Source organism: Egretta garzetta, unplaced genomic scaffold, assembly GCF_000687185.1.
Source record: "Egretta garzetta isolate BGI_Z169 unplaced genomic scaffold, ASM68718v1 scaffold200, whole genome shotgun sequence".
NCBI lineage: Eukaryota > Metazoa > Chordata > Aves > Pelecaniformes > Ardeidae > Egretta > Egretta garzetta.
This window is the reverse complement of record NW_009258379.1, coordinates 873,648-897,738: the sequence shown is the minus strand read 5'-3', so window position 1 is coordinate 897,738 and position 24,091 is coordinate 873,648. Positions and strand designations below refer to the sequence as shown.

Sequence of the window (24,091 nt, the reverse complement as noted above, 5' to 3'; positions counted from 1 at the left end):
ATGACAAACTGAAAGCAACTGTGCCCCAGTGTCAGACCCGTGGCGCAGCTGGGGCGAGGCACTGGATCCCTGTTTATCAGGAGAAAGTGCAGTTTCTCCTGGGACTCTGGCAAGGGCTCCTCTGGAACTGCTCCTCGAGAGCTGCGAGGAACTTCTCTTGGGCTGCATAAATATTTAGAGTCCATTTTAAGACTTCCATGACTGAAGTATTGTTTAATAAAAAAAGAAAAAAAAAAAATTAACAACAGATTTTACAGCCAGAACTATTACATACAATAAACTGACCGTCAGACATTTTTTACACTAAAGCTCTGTGATTTCAATTATACACAAACATGCTGTTTCCTATAGTGAAGATGTTTAAACTACACGAGCCAAGATTTATTTTTTTTTTTAAAACCAGGGCCATTATATTACATAAACCCCCAGCATTTTAAGGTTCTCCTCAAGCACAAACCCTTAAAAAATCAGTAACTTGTGCTCGTGAACTGTCCTGACATTCACTGGTTTCATGTAAGGGTTGCTCCCAACTACCATAAATGAGACTAATTAACCAACATAAAACGTTTTAAATGTCAGAAGAAGAGAGGGGAAATGAATTAGTTCAGTTGAATAAACATGTCTTTCCTATATTACCGCAGTATTTTAAAAGTGATTAGAGTGCCTTGAAGACATTCTGACTGGAATTAATTCTATTTATAATTCCTTTGAAAGGCCTAATTTTTAAAACAGCAGTTGGCTGTTCACTGCTTCCTTTTCCTTTACTGCAAGGGATTGTGATTTCTAAACAAATGGTGTGGAAGTTCTTCTAACTCAGATGAAGGAACATACCACAAAGGGCTTAATTATTAAAGAAATACAAGTGACCCTGGGACTGCAAGTTTTTCTGTGATGTTGTTTAATCAGATCCAAACACAACTTAAGCAAAATAACTTTTCTTTGAACACTGAAATTCAATGCCCTTAAAAACCACAATAAACAAAGACTATCTTCCTTTCCTCCCTCGCACACCAACTTTAAATTCTGAAATGCGGTTCGAGCCATGTACCAATAACTCCTCTGGTCAAGGCTGTGGCCTCGAGATGCTGCAGAGATGAAGCCTAAGTACTTGGTCACCTAAGCGTGAAGGTGAGACACCGCTTCCTACAGACCGGACTGATGGGCAGCGGTGAGAGGATTTAGCCATCAAAATGCAATCCCTGTGTGGAAACACTGGGAAGGCACAGACAATAATGGCCTCATTTAAGCCATTTTGCCAGGAAATAATTGCAGCAGTATCAATCATGTCCAGAAAAATTACCAGAACATAAGAATGCACCACCACCTCTTAAAAATACTTTTACTGCACAGCCCTTTAGGAGCAGGAAGATTATTACACAAACCCCTGGGCTAATATCCCATCTCCTCCTTCCCTTCTGAGAAAATGAATCTTTATCACGAGCAGCAGAGCCCAGGTAACAACCCGACAGCCTTACACTCTTCCCTTTCTCCAGATGGGAAGGACTCTGACTGCAGGAGACTTGCACATCAGGTGCAACTTTTCCGGCACAGACTCTTGTTTAAGTCGGAGCATAATGAGAAACTGGATTTAGAAACTCTGGATAAGATCCTGACATCTGCCTCCGATTTCTATTCCACAAATACAACAAAAACTTTTACAGCCTTCCTATTTTTCTCCAAGTTTCACTAGAAACCCCTTCCCCCAACAACTCAAAGGACTTTACAAAGCACTAAGTAAGGGATTTACTGGAGGATAAATGCAACTTTATTTCAAGACGATTAAACAAACTGAAAAAGAAATGGACAGCACATTGTACTCAGTAAAGAAACAATTGTTTGAAAAACGAAGGCGATTAGCTTGAAAGGAGAGAATATAACTCTCACATAACAGAACTGGAGGGTTTTCAGCCAATTCGCTCGCTCGCTCTTTTTAAAAAAAATTATTATTCTTCACTGTCAGTTTTGCTCTGCCACCTTCCATAAATCCCATTAAATACTACTTGGACATACTCAAGGTACCTGTTAGGCTGTATTGCATGCCTGAGGTAGAGCAACTTGCAAGAGCCATTGCAGTAATTTGCGTCACTAAGAGCAGCAGCCATTCACCCCCAAACCCAGGGACTGAGAAACAGATGCCACCCTCCCCGCCTTCCAGTGAAACAAGGGCATCGCTCAGTCCCCACTCTTCCAGAAAAAAAATGGACACAAGAACTCCTACTGTTTAAGGCAAGCAGCTACACTTGCCACTTGCTATCAGTACAGAAACAAACAGAAAAACAAAACCAGACTGTGCCATTCTAGCCCAAACCACAGATTTTTCAAGAGGGAGAGATGTAATGTTAGCGACAAATTCTGAATGCCCAATGTCTTGTTTTCGTAAAAGATTTCTGCTGCTAAGCACTGGCGAGGAGGTGAAACAGCTGTACTGCATGCAGCCAGAGCTTATTTCAGTTTCCCATTCATTTTTATTATACTGCCAAAATAAAGTACAGATAAAGTTATCCACTATTCCTGCACGAAGCGCTTTATATTCAACTGTGGGTGGCTAGCAGGAAGCTATACTTCTTGAAAAACCAAAAGGCTTAGTACTTCCAACAAGCAAACTAAAACTCAGTATTTACTTACGTGGAGCCAAAGATGCTATTGTTCATTCACGTTTGTAAGGACTCACAGGGCTTTGCTAACCTAGGTCAGCAAGGAATCTATTTACACAAGGCCGCTGTAGCTACAGCTGAAGTAAACTTACCTTCAGAGAATCAACTAAATCATCGACTAGGAAGAGGCGTCTCAGCTCTTTGACTGTGCCATTAATGTGACCAAGCACAACATTACTGTATTTCTGAATAAGCTCTTCAGACACAGCTACATCAGACTCCAAGTAAGCCCTGCAAGAAAGAAGAGATATGAAACTTTACTGTGAGAGTGCTGCCAACACATTCAGTATCAAGAGACAGTATCGACACGTTATATGCTATATATACACCATCAACATACCTTCTTTTTATGCTATAAAGAGAAAAACCTCACCGTGTGAGGAATGCTAAAAAGACAGAACAGAACTAACCTAAGTTATTCTCAAAAGGTAAAAGTGAACCTTAAAAAAAACAAACCCCACAACCTCTGAGAAGAGAAGAGAAGAGAAGAGAAGAGAAGAGAAGAGAAGAGAAGAGAAGAGAAGAGAAGAGGAATGTTTCGCCACTGACACACAGGCTGCACGGTCTGTGAAGCCTCTTCCTACCCCTCAGCATACACTGTCATCTATGGCACCGACATGGCCAACGTGTATTCAAAAAAATGAGACACAAGACAGCCTGGGGGGTGTGGGGTGCCTGTCATTCTCTGGTTTTGCTATTGTGTTAGGTGGCCTAATAGCCTATGAGATTCCTACGTTTGTCAAACAGAAAAAATCCTAGAAAAGCAACATATCCATTTAGAGCGCTGGAAGGCACTTCCGAAATCACCATTAAGCTGCAACAAACACACCGAGGCACTGTAAAACGAGCAAGTTTTTCATCGTCTGCTAAAAATATGTCTTAACAGTTAGTGACAGCAGTTCTTTTAACAGAGGGATATCGGCTCCTGTCTGGTTAAGTGTTCTTGCCACTACACTGCGACTTTTATCTGCAGCTGCAGTGGCTGTGGCAATTTAGATTCTTTAAATAGGGAATAATTTATTTATCTAATAGGCATATTAGAGGGAGAAGGAGCAATGCAGCACATCTGTAACAGGGTACTCATTTTGCAATTACTACAGTTGTTAAAAACTTCCACTTTTGTTTGGGAGGGGGCATTCTGCTTTGGGGTGCTTTTGTTTGATTATTTTAATTAAAAACACACAGCGGAGGCTCCTATGTACATCATTTAAAACAAAGCCAAGCATGGCCTCGTGGCAAGTCCAAAACAATTTAAAATACTTTAAATGATAACTACAGAGGGTGGCCATTTCAAGGCTACATTCTGCTATCCACACCTGGCTTGAATGTGCACACTCTTCTCAACTCATCAGCAAGATATTCAGTAAGAAAAATAAATTAAATTGATCTCATGGATGCACTCTTAAAACTAAATTAAAGTAAAAATACCCTTCCTGTTGTTGAAGCCATACAGATAAAAAGTAAGCAACCAGATATGTTGGACAAGAATGTCTGGAAGCTTCTTTTGAATATCAGTATTTTTAGAAATAAACCGCAGAAAGAGCACAGGTAGAACATGTTTTGCTTGCTCTTGCTGAGAAAGAACTTCACTGGTAAATATGGAAATGCTCTTTGGATACTGAAGAGCGCTTCTGGGTTAGACAGAGCAAACAGGATTTCAACTGGGAATTATTCACCCTAGTAAGGATGAATAAGCGTGGCAAACAAGGCCTCGATGGTTAAAAAAAACCCCCGAACAACAAAAAATTAAGTTTATGGAAAATATGGATTCCACACTGCTATACTGAACGTTGTTGCCCATTGTTCAGATGTATTTTTTTATATCAGATCTAAGCTTGAAAGCAAATACTCCTTTTTTGCCCAGTTTTGCCCCACAGATGGTTTAGGCACAGATTGGCTTCCACTGGGTAAATGAGCCACTACACATGGTCAGGGAGGAATGGAGGCAAACCCAAGAAATCATTTTACTTTGCCTTACCAAAGATAAAAGGAAGAGGATGAGAATAATTGGAAGCACCACAAAATTAGTAAGAGAGCAGTAAATAGGAGGGCAAGCAGGAGTTTCTGAAAGGTGCAAGGGAAATTGAGATTGAACCACTTCACCGATTAATAAAGGAGCGAAGCAAGTCTGAGCAGTGTGGGATAGGGCTGGTTATGGAAACAGGAAACATGCACTCTTAGTAATTACTCTAACACATTAATAAGTTTTTACTTCTCTTAAGATGCAGCTCTGCAGTAATGGGCACCACTGTACTCTACACAGGAAAGGATGAATACCACGGATACCATATTCCCACACTGCAGGGAAGCGCACACACGGTATGCCCCAAGGACTTAACTCACCACTGAAAGCAAAGAGCTCAGAGGTCCTCTTTGAGGACCTAAATTAATCCTATGATTCTACTCCTCAAGCCTTAGAATTCAGAGTCCAAGTTTCTGGATTTTTGATCTGGGCAGGCTGCAATGAACCCGGAATCTGCTGATGACAAGGCAGCCTCGTATGTGGAGAACACAGCTTTCCTGCTATGTACTAAAACATAAATTTTAAGAGTATTCTTAAAAAAAAAAAAGCACCAAAAAAGGTAAAAGTATCCCCTGCTACGTTTATTCTGGTTTTTTTTCCTAAATATATTGCATTGAAAGTGCTGCATCTCCTGGGTACTCTTTGAACTGTGGACATCACCTGCCACTGGTTCACATTCTGAAGACCATACCATTCTAAAATGCACATATTACTCCACAGACTGAAATTTATAGGGCTTTTTAATGTAACTTAAGATGCACTGGCATTCCCAAGGAAATCCCCTGTACCAAGTGCTTGATTCATTTTCTTTACCGCTGCGTATGCCTCCTGAGAAAAAGTGAAAGAAGAGTAATCATAGGCTGGGCAACAGCTCTTTCAGTACAGAGATTATTTACATTATTATGCAACATATTATGGCATATGTCATCTACTGCATCCAAGAGCACCACTACCACTGTTCCCCAAACCCCACATACTTTTTCTTAATGAAAAGAAAAATCTCACCTAAACGGGTGGCCTTCATCAGACTTTTGGATTGCCTGGATAACTCCCTTGTATATCCTAAAGCTGATCGTCACAGAAAGCAGGGCCAAGGCAATGTAAGCCGTCACGCTCACAATGCTGAACACTGTTAATGAAAGCAGCAGGAACAAGCTGGCACCAAACACCACTCCTGTCTTCTTAATGTCGCGCCAGTAAAGGAGGTCAACAACTAAAATTTAAAAAAAGTAAGAAATTAGAACAAGATACCTTTTGCATCCATACAAAAACAGTAAAACGTGATTCATTTGACTGCTGAGAGTCATCAAGAACGGAACTCGCGATCTCACTGGCAAACCAGAGCTGAAATCACAACTAGAAATAGGTTATTTTAGCACTGATACACTGCATTGGACTTCAGAGTATTGGGATTGTTGTTGTTAGGATTACCTCAAATATAATTGCTAAAATTTAAGAACAATTCTGCCCTTAAGCAATGTCAGAATTAATCTCTTCATCTACTGTGCTGTATTCTGCACCAGCGCCACAGCAGTTTGTGCTTCATTTAATTTAATTTTTGTGGATTTTGTGGAGGTCACTCACTGAAGAGATTGATTCCGATTCCCTGTTAGGACACAGGGCAAGACACTAACAGCTCTCTATACCATTCTTATCTTTGCAAGCCTGGTAGAGGCAAAGGCACTGCTCAAAACTCATTAACAGTTCATTTTGTTTCCTTTTGACTGAAGACATGCCCATGGGAGTTTATAATGTTGATGATGGGTGACAGACTGAGCCATCAAGAGGGAATCATCTCACTGAAATCTCAAATCCAGGCTCAATCTGCTGTGCTACAATGCAAAATACTTCATTTGTAAACCAAGTTTGTTTTTTCCTTAAGCGACCCTCATGAAAGAACACAGCATTATGCCATTTTTAGCATTGCTGTTAAGAATAAACTACACCCTTGCGCAAGCCATAGGTAACGGTACACCCGCAGCAGATTTGTTTGGTTTGAGGTGCAGTTGCAGCCGGTTGATAACCTTACTGAACTCATGAAGTCCACAAACATCGCTCTCCATTGCTGAGTACGGAACTGGGCAGAGGCATCTAGTCTAGTTTTATACTTCATGGTAAGATGCACAATTAAAAAAAAAATCAATCTTCATGATTTCTACTTCCACAGCTGATTAGATTTTCACAAGAACAAATTCCTCTTCTGCATCAAAACTGCTTGTTAATGGCAATAGCATATGAATTTTTAGATACAGAACTCAAGATAAATTACAGCAAAATTATTACAACACAAGCTTAGCAATCCTATGTCATCCTAAACATCACTGAAGTTAATTGTACAATAGCACGTCACAATTCGGAACAGATTCTTACTCTGAATGACTGTAAAAGAAAAATAAAAAATAAAATTTGACTGCTGTTTCTTACAGGATGAAAATGCGGTAAGGCACTAACATTAAATACTTAGTAGCCTCTGCAGGGCAAAGTCTGCAAAATCCCTTTTGTAGGTACAACACGAAAAAGCCACTGGGGCTATGATGCAATCTCACAGCATTTCAGCTGAAGTCCTTTCCTAATTATTTCCGTAGGGAAACCGTATTGAGCAGCAAGCGCTGCAAAGATGAGAACCCTGGTCAGGAACTTACAAGCCACCATTTTCATAATGCAAAATATTTAATCCAAATATTCAGCAGAAATTTCCTGAAGCTACAGTCAGAATCAGGTTCCAGTTGCAGGAACACCTTAAATTTGTCAAAAAGCAAAGCTGCTGTGGAAACAAACAGCCTCACCCCTTCACCACCACTCAATCCCACTCCTTTCCTCTGCACGGCCACACACGGAACCGGCCCGATTTTCTGCAAGTCGCTGACAACTACTGCACCAAAAAGTGAAATAAAAACTAAGCAGTCAGCCAGATCGGATTCTGGATGTGGTTCACCATGTGACTCCCCAAGCATATGGGGTGAGAGATAGAGCAGCCAGCCAAAGGAGGTGACACTCCTGCTCTGGAACTGCACCCATCTGAAGTCCTCGCCAAACTGCAGCCCAACCTATCCATGCAGCCTGTTGACCTGTTATTCCACTGGCTCTCTTCATGTTACAAAGCTGCACTTCTATCTTCCCTGTCAAAGAAATGAAGCTCTAAACAAGACAACTTTTCTTTAATATTTGTAAAAACCAACCAACCAAAAAAAAAAAAAAAAATCAAGTCATCACAATAAATTTAACAACGCTTTCTTTGGTTTCTTTGGCGTTGCTTCTGCTCACAAATGTGTCTGTTAGTCTCTCTGTACACCTTAGGTTAGCAAGTTTAGCACGTAAAAGGCGCTTATAAACAAAGTTGTGAGCTTGACTTAAAAATCTTTGTAAACTCTAAACCTAAATTGAGCTTCAAGTATCCGTAACACCTGGGTGAGATTTGCAAACCCAAGCCCTGCCAAAAAAAATTGGTGGATTTTGTGCTCCTAAATCACGCAAGAAATCTTTGGAAAAAACCATTTCTTTCCCAGTATTTACTTCAAATACTGAAACTATATTTATTTTTAAATGCTGCAATTTGAGCGTCCATACATTCAAATTTGGGTGCTGCTCCCGTATCATGTGACATGCTAAGCATGAGCCCTACTCCTCTCCGTTTGCAGACAGCATTTGTTCTGTAAATGAGATACTCCCTCCTCTGTGACACTGTTGTAAAGCGGCTCCACTGACAGTGGGTTCTTAGCGCTTCATAGGAAATCAGTTATGACAAGCAATAAGGCCTTATACCTAAACCCAGTTCTAAGGAATGTAAAGACAGCAATTCATCTGTAGGACAGCTTCCAAAACACCAGAAACAAAAGTAAATTGCTGGAATTAAAGCACACCACAAATGCCAAATGGCCTCTAGCCACCCATCTTCCAAGTTTTTTGTTCTCTGTAAGAAAATCCCCCAAGCTAGGACACCCCAGAGCAGAGTTAAGCTGCACACGAAGCCTTTTTCCTCACTCTGTTGCCACTCTACCATCTCAGCCTCAGCTTTACGACACACGTATCTTGTTTCATTGTAAATTCCTCACAGGGAAACTCAGCGTTATAAGTCACTGAAAAACTGATTTGTAATTTTTAGTCCAAGGGAGTACACGGTGAAATTGATTTATATTCTCCAATTGATCAGAACCAGGTATTTGCATTTCTTTCTAAAGTAAAAGAAAATATTCAAAGCATTACTGGAAGCAACTTTCTGGCTTTACTTTATACACAAGATATTCACAGCAGATTAAAAAAAACCCCAGAAAAACAAAAACCTCAACCAGTTCTCAGCAACAGCTCTGCCATGCAGTATTTTTCAGCATGGAAAGCGTTTTAAGCTTTATTTTATACAATCTGAATCATATTCTCATGCATTAAATGCAAGTATTCCAGGCCTATTCTAAAGCAAGAACAGCTGCCTACATTTGGTAAGCACGAACTGTCACTTGGCACGTCTAAAAATAGTACTGCTAGCATCCGTGCCTTACATGCAGAACTCATCCAATTACATTTTGCTTTTAAAGCAAGTGCCGTGATAGGTTTATCACTGTAATTATTTTTTTTTAAGCCTTTTCTTTCTTTCACGGCCATTTGACTTAAAACTGAGCAATTCCTATTTTTCGATGACAAAAACAAGTGGTTTAATAGATTTAACCTGATAAGCCTCTTTTAAAAAAAAGCTGAACCACGTAACCCTCTCTCTCTTTTTTTTTTTTTTTTAAAGGAAGAGAAATTTAAAGCCTCGAGCTCTACAAGCAAGTTTAATTCACATCTACTAAAGAAAACCAAGAAAAAGGGACTAACCCATTTTGGCATCCATCTTGAGTGTGCCTGCATGCACCCAGATCTTGCACAGCTGACTACCCAGAGCCTTTTCACTTCCTGCGAGGGCATCCCGGGGTCGGCAGATCTACGCAGCCGCCTCGCTGCGGGAAATCTCGCCAATGGCTGCCCCTGCGCTAAGTCCTTGGAATGCAGCTGCCGAGGGAGAGACTCGGCGTTCACAATGGACAACTACTCTCTATCCAGTGTTCAGCCGCAAACAAAAAACGGGTTTCAGCGCCGAAGAAAGGGCGTTTGTGTAAAAGGAGAAGGAAGTTTCAAAAAAACGCAAACAGTGTACGATTTACAAACGTTGTATCAACAACGGCCATTACACTGGAACCTTTCTGTAATCTGAAAGGTAAGCAAAAATTCTTTATGCACTTCAAGTAATAGTAAAACCAGCGTAGAAGCACAAGTAAGAGCCTTTTCTGGACCAATTTAAGAACAGCTAGCGTTGTACGAATACAGAAATGTAACAGAAGTGTTGAGAGTGGGCAGCTTTCAGATGCGGCTGAAGTGCTCGGTGACAACTGTCACCATAGCACCATACAGGCTGCTACGAAGAAAATTAACTCTGTACCAGCAAAAAACCAGTGTACGACCACAAAAAGGCAAATTGCTGTTCATTTCTGTTTAGAGGGGCATTTTCCAGATACAGTAAATAAACTTCCTATTTCCACATGACAGTGATCTTCAGGGTTTCCACTATCTTTTACACAGAGCATGGAGCAGGCAAGACCTCACCTTGCAGTTTCACTTTCAAAGCCTGGTAGCCCGGTGTGGGGCAGCCCCAGCTGGAGACAGACCAACCCCAAGGAGAAGTCACCAACCCATCAAGCAGTCCGAGTCTGCCAAGCGTAAACACCATTAGTAGCTGGGGGTTGACATTCTCAAGATTTCCTATATCAGAATGATGATTTTAAATCATGGTTGACATCCTAAACAGCAGCAGTTGCAGACTGGGAGGCAGAACCTTTTACCCTGATGTGCTGGAAGCCAGTTTGGTCCTTAACTGCCTTGGTGCAAGTCGGTAACAACAGAACAATCCCGGGCTGGTAAAACTGGGAGGTTATTGCATGACTGCACATGGTGCCAGGCACGTGGAGCTGACCTCAACCAACAGAGCTTTCCCTGTCCTAGGGACAGGCATCGCAAAGGAGCGGCACGTCCAGTGGGGCCGCTGGGCTTGTCTAACTGGATCCCAAAGGTCAGAAAACAAGGCTGCGTCACACGCATCTCAGACTTGGCACATCCACCCCACAATCCCTAGCAAGAAAATGCGATACGGATTTCCCAAAGTATGTGCTAGAAGGAAAATGAAGCCCAATGCTACCAGATTGTCTCCCCCAAAGGCAAATACTATCTATTATTAATGAGCCAAAGCAGTATTTTTCTTTCTACTCAATCATACACCGTGCACATGTACGCAATGTATGAAAAAAAAAAATAAAATTCCAAAACCTGGATTACTCACGATAAAAATTTAAAAAGCTCAAGGGCTCCACAAGCCTATGCAACCTTTTCCACCATTTCACTAACCTGAACCAGAATTCAGACAGATTTTCAGCACATAACAAAAAGAAAAAACAATCCTGGGATAGCCTGGGAGTACAGCTGTGGTGTTCATTCTACCATTACCGTTATTCAGCCATCAAAACCTGACAATTCAGTGAAACAATTAAAAAATAAATAAATAAACATTGGACGCCTTAGTACCAATTACTTCATAGGGGCCTGTCTTTAAAAGTGCTAAAAATAAGTCATGCCATCCCCAGGGTAAACCTATTTCATCCTGCCTATCTAGATGATCAATACCCCAGGTATTAATCAATACCCCAGGTTTATACCACTTTCACTAGGCTGGTTCCTCAGCCACTATGGCTGTAGCACAAGAAGCATGCAGACCAAAACTAAGTTTAGGATTACATTAATTAGAAAGTCGTGCTTTAGTTGGAACTATGAACCATACTTTTGGCTCTTCTCCATTTTACATTTGATCATCACATTTTTTTTTAAGGTTATTTTTTAGCATGGAAAGAAGCATGTTGCAATATTTGCTTCTGTATTTATTTTGGGGCAAGATGAATAGTGCAATCGGTGCCTGAACTTTACCCATCGTTTTCCATGCCACTGGGGCCTGACCTGAGGAAGAAAGAACACGCCAAACAAGGCATCTTCGTCTCGTTATAAACAAATGCTATCAGAAACCACACTAAACCAGGCTTCAAGAACAGCTGCAAAGGAGAGGAATGAGACTCTTCTGCTTCCCCAGAAAACCTTCTTCTTGCTCTGCTTCCATTTTCTTTTAGACTCTATCTCTACAAGTCAAATTATAATTAATCCTCAAGGCAGTAGGGACTTCCTCGAAGGGAGAAACAGGCACTAAACCAGCTTCCTCTACCTAAGGGGATGCCACTATGTAAAAACAGAGAGGGGGAAGAGGAATTTAAAACCCTGCTTGAAAGAGTTACACCAGCACAAGCTGAGCACGTAGGCCAGGCTCAGGTTTGCTTTGTTCATTTGAGGCCAGTTCCATTACACACTAGCCAGGTCCCCATTTTGCAAAGAAGCCAAACGTGCAGACCCCACGTTTCTGGCCTCCACGCAGCTGTATCAGCATGGCTTGCACTGGTTAGCGTATTCCCCCCCAAGCGTGCCATACAGGCATGCTCATGATTGGCAATCATTAATTTTAAACCAAGAAAGACTCCATTATTCTCAAGGCCTCAAATTCCAGGCTCAGAAATGTCTGCTTTCAGTTGCAGCGAGGGACAGACCACCACCAACCCTGTTCATCAGGTTGTAAAAGAAAACTTGAAAATTGGGCCTGAATACCCGAAGGTAACTTGCCTTTCAATTTTTACAAAAACCTTCTGACCTCACCTCTTTTTTTTTTTTTTTTTTCTTTTTTCTTCCCCAACCCCAAGGATTTCAGGCCTGACGCATGGAGTGCTGAACATTCAAACTAGTTACACATCAAGAACGTATTACTAAACACTGCAGAATCTTTTTTTTCCTAATATTTAACAGCCCTTTAATGAAAGATTAGAACTTTTAGAAACTTGTTTTGCAGGGGCAAAGTATTTTCCCCTGCAGGGCTTTTTTCTACAGATTTAGGCTCTGATAGGGCATTCTATGGATTCTGGACAGCTGGCAATTAAACAGAGATTTTGAACAATAGGAGAAAAAAAAAGAGGAAAGCTTCACAAGTACAAGTACCAAGCATGACAGGGCCCTTTAAGAAGATATTTAAGTATCGAGAGATGATTAAAATTTTTTTAGAGCTTGTCCTGTTGATAAAGTTTGAAGATTATGTATTCAGATAAGGCTTAAACTCTTACACACTGAGCACTAATATAATGATCCACAGAGAATTACACTGGTGATCTCCCATTGGCGGTTACAGGAACAAAGGTCAGAACCACACTAATTTAAGGTTAGCTACTTATTTACCTAAAACAATTTGATACTCTGGCTGTAAATTCTGAAAAACCAGACACAGTTTTACCTCAAATCCAACAGAATTATGAAAACTCCAAAGCAAAAGCAAACGTGATTAAGGGTAGACTCCAAACACGTTATGCCAAACAGAAAAAAAAAAAAAACCAACCCACCACCCTGCCATAGTCTGCATGTGGTTTCTCCTCATAAAATTATTAAACTACACGAACTGCAGACATTCCATTCTTTCGAGTTAATGGTTAGTATTGTTAAATTATTAATAATCTAGGAATTTCAAAGGAACATCAGCTAAATACGGACTATGCTGGTATTTGTGCAGCGCATACCAAAACAAGCTGTTCTTTAATATGCTCTGTAGGACTGAAAAAGATCCGCAGTGTCACACAAGCTATTTCACCTACATAAATAATTTATTCTTCTGCATTGCTCATATTTACCCATTTTAACCTACAGCTTTTATAATTTTGCATACAGTACAAACAGATCTTACATCTTCAGGTACATTTCAGATACATTTCACAAAGACATGCTACAAACACCATTTGCTAAAAACAACCCGCAGCATCTTTAGCTTTAAAATTAAAAAAAAAAAAAAAAAAAGGAAAAAAGGTGAAAGAACAAATACCCTTATCCTTCCAACTGCTCGGCTGACTGTCCATCTCTCCACACACGATCTACCCTCCAGCTGTGATTATCAATTATGCATACCAAGAAGACAGCTGCAAGAGAAGAAATCTGCAGCCCAGGATGGGAAACATGGGCTTCCCCAGCAGCGTCTGCAGTCTGCTGCTGCACTGGTGCTGCAGGAGGCCGGTCAGCTGACGGCGCGGGGTGTGGAGGACGACTGACGCAGTGCGAGCTCTAACCAGCCTTGCTTAATGTTCCGGCACCAAGACTAAAACGCAATCCCCGACTGGTGCGGCCATTTGCTTCTTACTGCTTGCCAACGGGACCGAAAGGACGCAAAGGCAGAGAAAAGAAATCACCGGCACGAAGGGAGCCGGATTCTCCCCGCAGAGCAGCACCGACCGGGGCATTGGCCACGCCAGCACAGCAAGGCTGCGTGCTGGCTAACAAAAGCCGAACCGCCCTAAGCAGCTTTTCACAACCGAGCGGAGCTAAAAGTAGTCACCAGACAAGCTTTAAACAGATTGCTTTTCAAACAATGGTTAAAACACCTTTATGAATCCCCTAGATATACGCCTTCCTCTCATTTTTTAAACAACTGTGACTGTCTGAAAGACTAACAGAGACATCTTTGTAACACACCTCTCCCTTTAAAAAAAAAAGCTTGAAGGAAAACAGAACAGGACCCTTTCTGTGCCTGTAACAAAAGCAAGAGGCTCCCGAAGAACACAAATCTTTTTGCTGGTATCTTTAGCCCTTATGAACTGCTCAGCCATATTTATTCATCTTAACAGAGGTTTGAGAACAGTTCTCTTGCCCTCTACCTACAAATAAACGCCTTCCCTTTTTTATTTTACATCAGCATCCTATGTTGACAGCTACAGACCTGACAATTAAATGCTCCCTTCATTTAAATAAAAACAAGAACCTGAGAGCCTACACCACTAACGTATAGAAAGTAACATACAGGAAGCATTGTACAGACATGGAGAGAAGCAGAAACTAGAAACTCAAAATCCGGAAGAGAAGAGCTGTGAGAATGATGTTGGCATTCTGTGTTCTGTCCCTGATGAAAAAAAATATGACTACTCTTCTAGTCTGGAGTCTCTTCATATCTGGGGCTGACAATAAAATGCTAAGAACTCCCCTCCATCGCTCCAAAACCTCTTAAAAATTTGATACACTAGTGTCTAAAGAACAAGAAAAGGACATTCACACATTTCCACAAAAAATCCTACAGACTGGCTGGGATGGAGATTCTGATTTGGTCCTTAAATAGGCAGTTTTACTTTTCATTAAACCAGACAATCTTACGTGGAGAAAAAGGTTACCCCAATGTTAGCCAAAAGCCCTGTTTATTGCTTCAATTGCTACATCAATTTAAGGCCTCCTTTGACAGCAAGACCCGTTACACGTATTACTTACACAAAGATGTGCATTTTGTTCACAATTTCAACAGGTAAATCACAACACATACTACATGAGGGAAGTGGGAAGCAAGTATCCAAACATCACAGCGCAAGAAAATTTGGAAAGTTGCACTATGCAAAAAAAGTACAAAAACACGTCTGAAAATCTGCTTCTGTCTTGGAGCTGAAATGCTTAAGAACAACTGGAAACCACCAAGATCTGCGGTTCTCCCCCCACATTCGTCTGGATGACTGCATTATCGCTAAGTTAGTAAAAAACTTGATACTTTCAGAAGTTCTTCCCACTAATTATCAGATTTCTGAAGATACACAATTAAAGCCTCTTCATTTCTTCTTCATATTCTTTATATTACATACTTAAACCAGCACATTTATGCAATGCTTTCCAAGACAGACATTTTGTTGTAGCCACCCATGCAGCCACAGCAAACGGGCAGCAGCCAGAACCAGCACCAACAGGCAGCCCAGCCGGAGAACGGCTGCGTCGCCAGTCCCTGTCCTCCCATCTCAGATGAGCCACTAACTCCCTCCACAGGACTTTCTCCCTGCCCTCAAGATCCTGGCTCTTTGCATACTCCATGTTCACTCTTGTCACTCCAGGCAAACGATACCCAAACCGAAGTCTGTATCCCTCTGCGCTCGCATCTCTTATTTCAGGCCAGATACACCCATGTAACCCTACTCTACGTACAAACCGAGTACCAGCGCTCTCAGCGCACTTCTGCATAACCTTTTTTGTTTCCTTAGGGAAACTGCACGCCTGTTTCTACGCCAACGTTTAAACAAAAACTATCCAACTAACAGGCTACTTACAAGATGGTATTATCAAGTCACCCAGACAACTAGAACAGGCGCAATCAGTTCTAAACATGGTCTTCTACTGAACACACCTACGTTCAAAGGGGCTGAGTGCTTGCAGGGTGAGCACTTTACTCACTGCGCAGTCATTAAATCACCCTGAGCAGATGGACTGACAACAGCTTTTTCCACGGAATTTTTCCTGACTTCCCACAGGAGAGCATTTTGGACGAGTACCTACTTCTGCTCTTGCCCGAAGCCCCACTCGGCGCTGGCCGCCTAGCTGTGCTTCTGGGAAAGTTGGTAACTTCCCACGAACGCTCGGTTTTCTCCATAGCTCTGCCACTCTGCAGGTAACTTCCCAAAGGCCTTGCACTGATCGCAGCCTTAGCTAGACAAGCCTTTGCCTCTCAACAGGGGCGACATGAGAGTTCTAATAAAACACAGATCCTTCCTTCAGAAAACTTTCACTCAAGGTCATTTGGGGTTTTTTTTTTCCCCCCCTCATTCCTCCTACTCCTCTGCAAATTCTCCACCCTAGAACACAAGCCTCCATTTATTATTATGGTTTACCTGATAGCATAAGAGAAGACCCGAACAATCAAAGGATCTGAGAATACAATCAGATGAAATTAAATCAGGATTTTATGTTGAATTAAATTATATTTTACACATAATCTGCTCCTGAAAAACTCCGGAGGCATTCCAAGGTATTTTTCCACCAGTGCAGGCGCAATCAGTTCTAAACATGGTCTTCTACTGAACACACCTACGTTCAAAGGGGCTGAGTACTTTACTCACTGCGCAGTCATTAAATCACCCTGAGCAGATGGACTGACAACAGCTTTTTCCACGGAATTTTTCCTGACTTCCCACAGGAGAGCATTTTGGACGAGTACCTACTTCTGCTCTTGCCCGAAGCCCCACTCGGCGCTGGCCGCCTAGCTGTGCTTCTGGGAAAGTTGGTAACTTCCCACGAACGCTCGGTTTTCTCCATAGCTCTGCCACTCTGCAGGTAACTTCCCAAAGGCCTTGCACTGATCGCAGCCTTAGCTAGACAAGCCTTTGCCTCTCAACAGGGGCGACATGAGAGTTCTAATAAAACACAGATCCTTCCTTCAGAAAACTTTCACTCAAGGTCATTTGGGTTTTTTTTTTCCCCCCCTCATTCCTCCTACTCCTCTGCAAATTCTCCACCCTAGAACACAAGCCTCCATTTATTATTATGGTTTACCTGATAGCATAAGAGAAGACCCGAACAATCAAAGGATCTGAGAATACAATCAGATGAAATTAAATCAGGATTTTATGTTGAATTAAATTATATTTTACACATAATCTGCTCCTGAAAAACTCCGGAGGCATTCCAAGGTATTTTTCCACCAGTGAAAAACAACAAACCAAACCCAACCCTTCTCATCTGCTGAATTAACTGCTGCTATTTAATTAACTACAAATAGGGAAATTAATAAGAAATGCACCAAGTGGGTACAGTGCTGGGGTAAGGCAGCATTTCTAGCATCTTTTACATCTCGTGTAACTGTAATGACCTGGCCTGCCATCACAGAATCACAGGAAGTACTTCATTTCTGCCCCCGTGATTTGGGAGTAAAAAAGAAAAGCTTTATCATTACTACCACCCAGCCACCCTCTCAAAGCACATTTCTCACTTAGACTTCACCTTTGAATTTGCCCTCTCAAGAAAATCCAGGAAATGTAAGGTATTGGTCATTAGCTGCGTTTCTGGAATTCCATTACAGAGTGCCCTGGAGAATATATGAAAACAAGAGATCTGTAAACCCATAAGATTTAATCTGAAATGGATGTCCACAGAGCCTGATGTTCAAAACCACCACGGAACAAGGGTGTCCTGTGAAACTGCCTGCTTTGATAGTAAAGATCTCAGTGCCATTTTCAAATGTTATTGTAATACTCAACATGAACATATTGAGAGATCTGAACTACCAATGTGGTTACCTTTTGGTACACAACTTTCTGTCACGGTCATAGGTTTAGATTTTGGGGGGTTCTACAATATACTTTGATTTTGTAACTCAATGATACAAAATCCTCCACATTCCACCGATCAAAAGGAGGTTTATGGCAAGCACGGTTCTCTAGCCTGTTTGGGAGAATTAATGATCTCTATCCAAAAGTAAATAAGGGGTTATCAGCTAAGGAAGTGTGTACAACAGAAGGGCTAAGATACATAGTACGTGTATTTAATTTTTAACTCTAAGAACATTAAACTAATTTCAACAGTTCAGAGTTTCTCAAAGCCTGGGATGCAATCCTCGGAAAGGGACAGCCTACTGGAGTTACAGTTCATTTACAAAAACACTAGATGGCATTAAAGCCCTCTTTTATGAGCACGCTGTAAAACAGGACTTCCCCAGTCCAGCACACCCCCTCAGCATCAGCCCCGGCAGGGCAAAGCTGGGGCTGTGGCAGCTGTGGGACAGATCAGCAGCATCAGAAGAGTCAGGAAACAGCCACTCTGAAGTCACATCTTAATATGCTATACATTTATGGAGATCAGAAATAGGTATTTTGAAGTCTGGTGAGCATGAGAGCGAAGCAGCAGGATTATCTGCTAGGAAGCCAAATAACAGCATGTACTGAGAAATGAAGTGGGGGGGAAGGATCACTGTATCCAAGGAATTGCTGGTGTTGCAGGGGCGGTATCTGCTGTTGAAATTATTATAAACAGGAGCTTCTTACAAGGGGAGGGGTTTCTTTATAGCTAGCTACAGTTCTGAATGGGTTTTGGTTTGGATTTGTTTGTTACATCTGTGCAGCTACGAAGTACAAGGTCTCTGTGGTCTGATACCATTAGAAAATAAAACAGGCTACCCAAGGGCCGGCTGGGCAGCATTAAGCAAACCCTGTTCTACCCACAAGGCTGTTCAAAGGTTTACATTTGCTTTATTGGAGTGGTAGAGTTTAAAAAAAAAAAAGTATCTGCAACCCTCTTAGAATTTCTCTTAGTCCCCTGCAGTCCACTGTTGGAAGTTACGCTTTCAGGTACACATTAGATATGTTGGCATTTAGGTTAGCTTTCAAAAAATAGCACTGTTAAGTACGTGTTCAAGAACCTTAGTTTAAGTGCACGAGTAAGGCAGTTCAGATTAATGTTTTAACAAGCAGCGGTCATATAATCACGCCAACTGATTTCCAGAAGTCTTGAGGCACAGTAAAGTCTCTTTCAGTTCCACTGATGGGAACAGAAAAAAACCCCATGCAATGAAGGTAGACTTAGAAGGCCAAACATGCGCAGATCCACTTCTTGACCTTGTGATGAATTATCCCTCCTTTCTGAGAGTGTGGAAGACAAGTGTATGTGTTAGCTCTTTGATGCTACTTTGAAATTGTGCTTAAGTAGCGTGGTATTAAAAGCATACAACTGATTTTGTTCATGGCTTGTCAGTAGACTCTTTCGGACAGGTCTCAGAAGTCCAATTCTGTATTCCATAATACAGCAGAAGTGAGCAAAAAGTAAACAGCACAGATTGGGAAGGAAAAGAATAATCTGGAGTAAAGCAAAAAAAGAAAAAAATTTTTTTCTTCCCAAACAACACAGCATGTCAACAGTAAAATTGCAATTTTTTTACAGGGTGAGCACAACACTGTCAGAAAGACAGTTCCCCAGTTTCCCACACCCCAGCTCAGCCCCATGCCTGGCCCCTCTCCTACCCCTCAACTAACAGCAGTGCTGGACAGATGCATGCCCTCTCCCAGCACTGTGCCACTAGGGGGGAGAATGAAGACACCGTTCAACTCTCTCCTCTCCTGCTATGGCAAATGGTTTTACGTGCAGCTTCTCCGGCAGTTTCCCCACAGACAGAAGAGCAGCAACTGTGTCCTCATCAGACCCAAAGTAAAAGTCTGTCTTCCCAAGGCAGTGATTTGCCACCCCCAGTCTGCTACATCCATACAATGATTAAAGATCGTTCCACAAAGGCTTCCTGTTAAAAAGTCTAACAAAAAAAGCTAGTATACTAAGTGTAATGTTCAGGGTTTGGTTTTTTTTTTTTTTAGCAATCTGACCTCTAAACAATTAACTCTTTGACATGAAGTATAAAATACACAGCAGCTGTTCTCTAGACAGCACTGTATGCAGGAAGCCCGCGTGCAAGGAGCAAAGTCTTCACAAAACACAAACACAGTGTTTTAACAGTGCGGGCATCACTGACATTTCATCACAAGGGAAATGGAAAACTCTTCTTTCTGCCTACCTGTATACACAGAAGAGGAATGGCAACTGTCATGAGAAGTTAAACACAAAAACTACATCTTCTACCTTATTTTCCAATCCCTATTATTTCAATTGCACTTACACCCTGACATTCCCCTCAACATACACGTTATTCCTTTCCAAAATACGTTTGATGCAGAGACATACGTTAGGAATGTAGTGGTTCATGAACTGTAGTCTGCAGTTCTGCACAAATACACTACTGCTGAGTCAAATTAACATTTGGGTTTCTATTTAGAACAGAGCCATAATGCTTTGTGCAGTAGCTGGTTTTAGTGTGAATGCTTCTGGTGCAAGACTTAAGTAGCAGCAGAGTGCTGTGATATCAAAAAACAAAGTACTCCTCTAGTCTATAAGAGCTGAAACGCCGCGAGGCATTCAGTTTAGAGAACAGAACACAACACAACAATGATCTTACCCTTCCTTCAACTTTGTGCAACTTTAACTACACACTACAGCAAGGAAAATTAACTATGCTGAGGTGCAAGCCCCACCTGAAAAGAAAAATGGAAATTAATATCTGTGCTGTGTATAAACCCATTTTAATGTTTGCAGGATACTCAACTTCTTAATGGCCACTTTCCTAGTAACTTGAATACTAAGCTCCATCACGCATACTATTTATTTTAAACCACTGGCCTTGATCTAATGCCATCTGCAAGTCACAAGAGCGAAGATGCGCAGGTTCTTTTCCAGATTCCAGACACATACGGTAGCAGCGATGGTATTTTCCTAAGTTTAAAATCTGATGTCTGAACTGTGTATGAGAAGAAAGAAATGCCTCTTCAAATCATGTACACACAGCAGACCAAAACGTCATCCTTGGCTTACTATCACACATTAAGAACAAGTTTGGAAGGCCACCTAATGCCCAGCCTGTAGACAACCACAGCTTGCAGTGAATAATGACTTATTTCTGTATCAACAGATCACCAGCAGGAGAACTGAAGGAGAAAACTGGAGACAGTGAGTCCATCCCTGATAAACAGAGAGAAAAAAAAAAAGTACTAAAGCAGTAAGGATATGAAAAAGGTAAAAGTGCAGGCACTAGCATTTTCTGTTACCCTCAACCTACACAGAGAAGTTTACAGAAAGTGACTTAAAAAGATTAAGTCATGACATGCTTAAGTTTAGCTAAGAATTATGCAGATTAGCGAACTGCAAGAACAGCATACACAGATTACCTGAAGATTTATTCAGCTTTGCTGAAAATACAGCAGTAGGTTTTTCCTTTTCTTTAACAGAAGCAGCTTCTCGCTCAGCTTCCTTCTCAAAAGCTTCTGGTTTTACTAGACTGACTATCTCTTTCTCAGCAGTTAAAGGTGAGGTATCTGCGGCCGGTAAGGACATCATGGGTACTTCAGGCACTTCTCTGTCCACAGCCTCCAAGGACTTTTTCAAGGCATTAGTATCTTCCTCAGCTTTTACTTCTACATTCTTTATAGACAGATCACAGGGTAGCTCTGGGCAAGGCAACTGCTTCTTCTCACCTTGGATCGCCTTGCTGATCTCTTCACTTTCATCTTTGCGCAGTACCTCTCTGTCGGTGGCTTCTGCCACAAACTCAGGAGCAGTTTTAGGGTGAGCTAACATCACAAAGTCTTCTTCCACTGGGACTGGGGAATAGTCCATGGGTGAGAGAGCTTTGTTGTCTGCTGGTTTTGGTTCTGTAGCAACAGATACATCAGCTGAATAAGCCATAGCATTCAGCTCTTCCATTTGAAGAGGAATCTTCTCTGCCTTGGCTACTTGTGTTGGTGTCAGCTCAGATGGCAGAGCAGCAGTAATTTTGGAAGAGTCCAGCTCGGGTTGGAAAGACTCCAGATAAGGCTTGCCTGTGGCAGCTACCGAATCCACCGGTCGTTCCTTGTGTTCATCATCAGTTACAATATTCTCAGTTGATTTACTTTTTAAGATGAGAGAGGGATCTTCACTCACTTTCTCAGTAAAGTCAGGTATCACCTGGCTATTAAACAAGTCAGATTTTCCAAACGGCGGAGACAGTTTTTCAACGAGTTCCTTGTGTTCAGGCACATCCTGAGAAATGCATTCTGTTATCGGTGTCTTTGAATAATCTGTAAAGGATGGAGAAGCAGATTCACCGGAGACCTTTGTTTCCTTAATTAAGTCACATGCAATAGATATATACGGAGTCTCTGTATCTTCAGGACTGGCGCTAGTCTCATGATCAGGTTTTTTAAATGTCAACGCCTCTTTTGCTTCTTGGGCCTGCGTCAGTGGTACATTCACTGCCTCTTGGTATAAGGGAGGTTTCTCAGTCTCCTCTTTTACATTCTCATAATTAGCAGTAGGAATAAATGTTTCTAATGGGGAAGCTTCGAGCTGCACAGCAGATGCTTCTGCACCAGCAGTCCCAGTGCTCAGTGGGGCTTCCATAACAATATCTGGCAATATTGGTGACGGAGCAGCTTCCGACCCTTCAAATGAGGGACAGAGTTGTGTCACGGGCTTCAGAGTCTCTTGCACTGACTCGGAGGTTTGAACTAAATCAATCTTTGTTTCATAAGCAAGTTTTGTACATGCCGCGTCATGCATTTCACTTTCGTATGCTTCTTGTACTAGATCAGGAGTAAGACCTTCAGGCATATTTGCTGCAGTGTCAGATGGCACCGTTGATACACTCTCTGTTTTAGCATAGTCAGCTTCCTGGCCTTCCTGCTTGCCAACTGCTTGAGTGCTAAAATCACCTTGTTCTGTGCTCGTCTGAGCTTTCATTTCTGCAATTTTTTTCTCATCATCGGTTCTATTTTCTGAAGTGCCTTCCTCTAGTGGAGAAAGAGATTTGACTTTGTTATCATCAGGACTCACAGAGGATTCAAATTTAGTACAAGTGATGTAAGCCTGCGAAGGTTCGTTTACAGCTTCTGGGGTACTTGGGAAAGAGCGATCTTCAGCGCTGCCTTCACTCTCTCTTTCATAATCCTTCTGCACATTTGGCTTATCTACACCATATTTCTTATCTAAACTGCTTTCTAGTTTGGCATCTATCTTGCTTCCAACATCCTCTCTCACGCTGCTCAGTCCATGACTAGCACCTTTTACTTCCCATATTGGCTCGAACGGTTTAAAGTCTGCATATTCTTCCCTCCTAAGAGGGTCTTCTTTCAATGCCCCTTCTTCACCATGATCACCACCTCCATATTTGTCTTTGTTATAAAAGAGATCTTCCTTGTTTTTCTCAAACAGATCTTGAGGAGTTTCTGGAGACATTTTCGGCTGCTGTGCAGGCATTTTCTCCAGATTAGGTAATTCTTTAGGGCCCTCTAGCTGTGTTTCTTCTTTAGCTTGAGATAAAATGGCTGCTTCTGCTTTAGCAAATGGGGGTTCCGAGTATTTAATCTCTGAAATGTCTTTTTCATTTCCCTCTGCAAGAAATGGATTTCTTGCATTTTCCATAGTTTCTTTATAAACCTCCCTTGCATTTTCTTTGTAAATGCCTCTTGCAGGTAATCCATCTGAGAGCGTATCAAAGGCTGTGTGCTCTTTAAAGGGATCAGCTGAGATAGGAGAGAAGGAGGGAAGAGAAGGAGCAGTATCAAGCGGGACTGCAGTAAAATCCTCTTGACCAAGCGACTTAGTGCTACCTGGCTGCTCCTGCAAGTCCATAACTTTTTCTGTGACCGTGGACAGAAAGGAAAGTTAGAGAATGCAAGTGCTCTTAAAGTCAATGCAAACTTTCATGACAGGTTCACGTGATGTTAGTTATTAAGAGGTTCTTCCAAGTTCTACCACAAATACTACTAGCCATTAAAACAAAGCATCAGTTAAAGTATGCTATTCTATTTCACCTCTTCTAGCAGAGAAGTATGCAAGAGGCTACAGAAGCAGCAACTTTATGCAGCGCAAAGATCACAGTAAAGCTGAAGATGCCAGACAAGTACAGCACATCCAAGTACAGCAGGCAATATTAACAAAGTGGGAGAGGGAGAGTGGCATGGCAAGGTGAGAAAGAGAGAGGGTATGTGTGTATGCTTGTGCATAAATGTATGCA

At 41.7% G+C, this 24,091-nt stretch overlaps 1 protein-coding gene across 3 annotated transcripts in view; it reads right to left on the bottom strand.

Moving 5' to 3' along the window:
* RTN4 (reticulon 4) overlaps nt 1–23,714 on the bottom strand; it is a 30,289-nt gene extending 6,575 nt beyond the window's left edge. Inside the window, exons 1-3 of one of the 3 annotated variants that reach the window (XM_035896033.1) lie at nt 21,264–23,714; nt 5,683–5,890; nt 2,747–2,885 (exon numbers count right to left, since the gene is read on the bottom strand). In XM_035896033.1, coding sequence (XP_035751926.1) covers nt 2,747–2,885; nt 5,683–5,890; nt 21,264–23,706 — 2,790 coding nt within the window. In that variant the 5' untranslated portion in view covers nt 23,707–23,714. Of the gene's footprint in view, nt 1–2,746; nt 2,886–5,682; nt 5,891–9,486; nt 9,592–13,594; nt 13,808–21,263 lie in introns of those variants that run through there. The other 2 variants (XM_009640624.2, XM_009640631.2) reach the window with 2 other exon arrangements.
* Between the last annotated feature and the right edge of the window lie 377 nt (nt 23,715–24,091).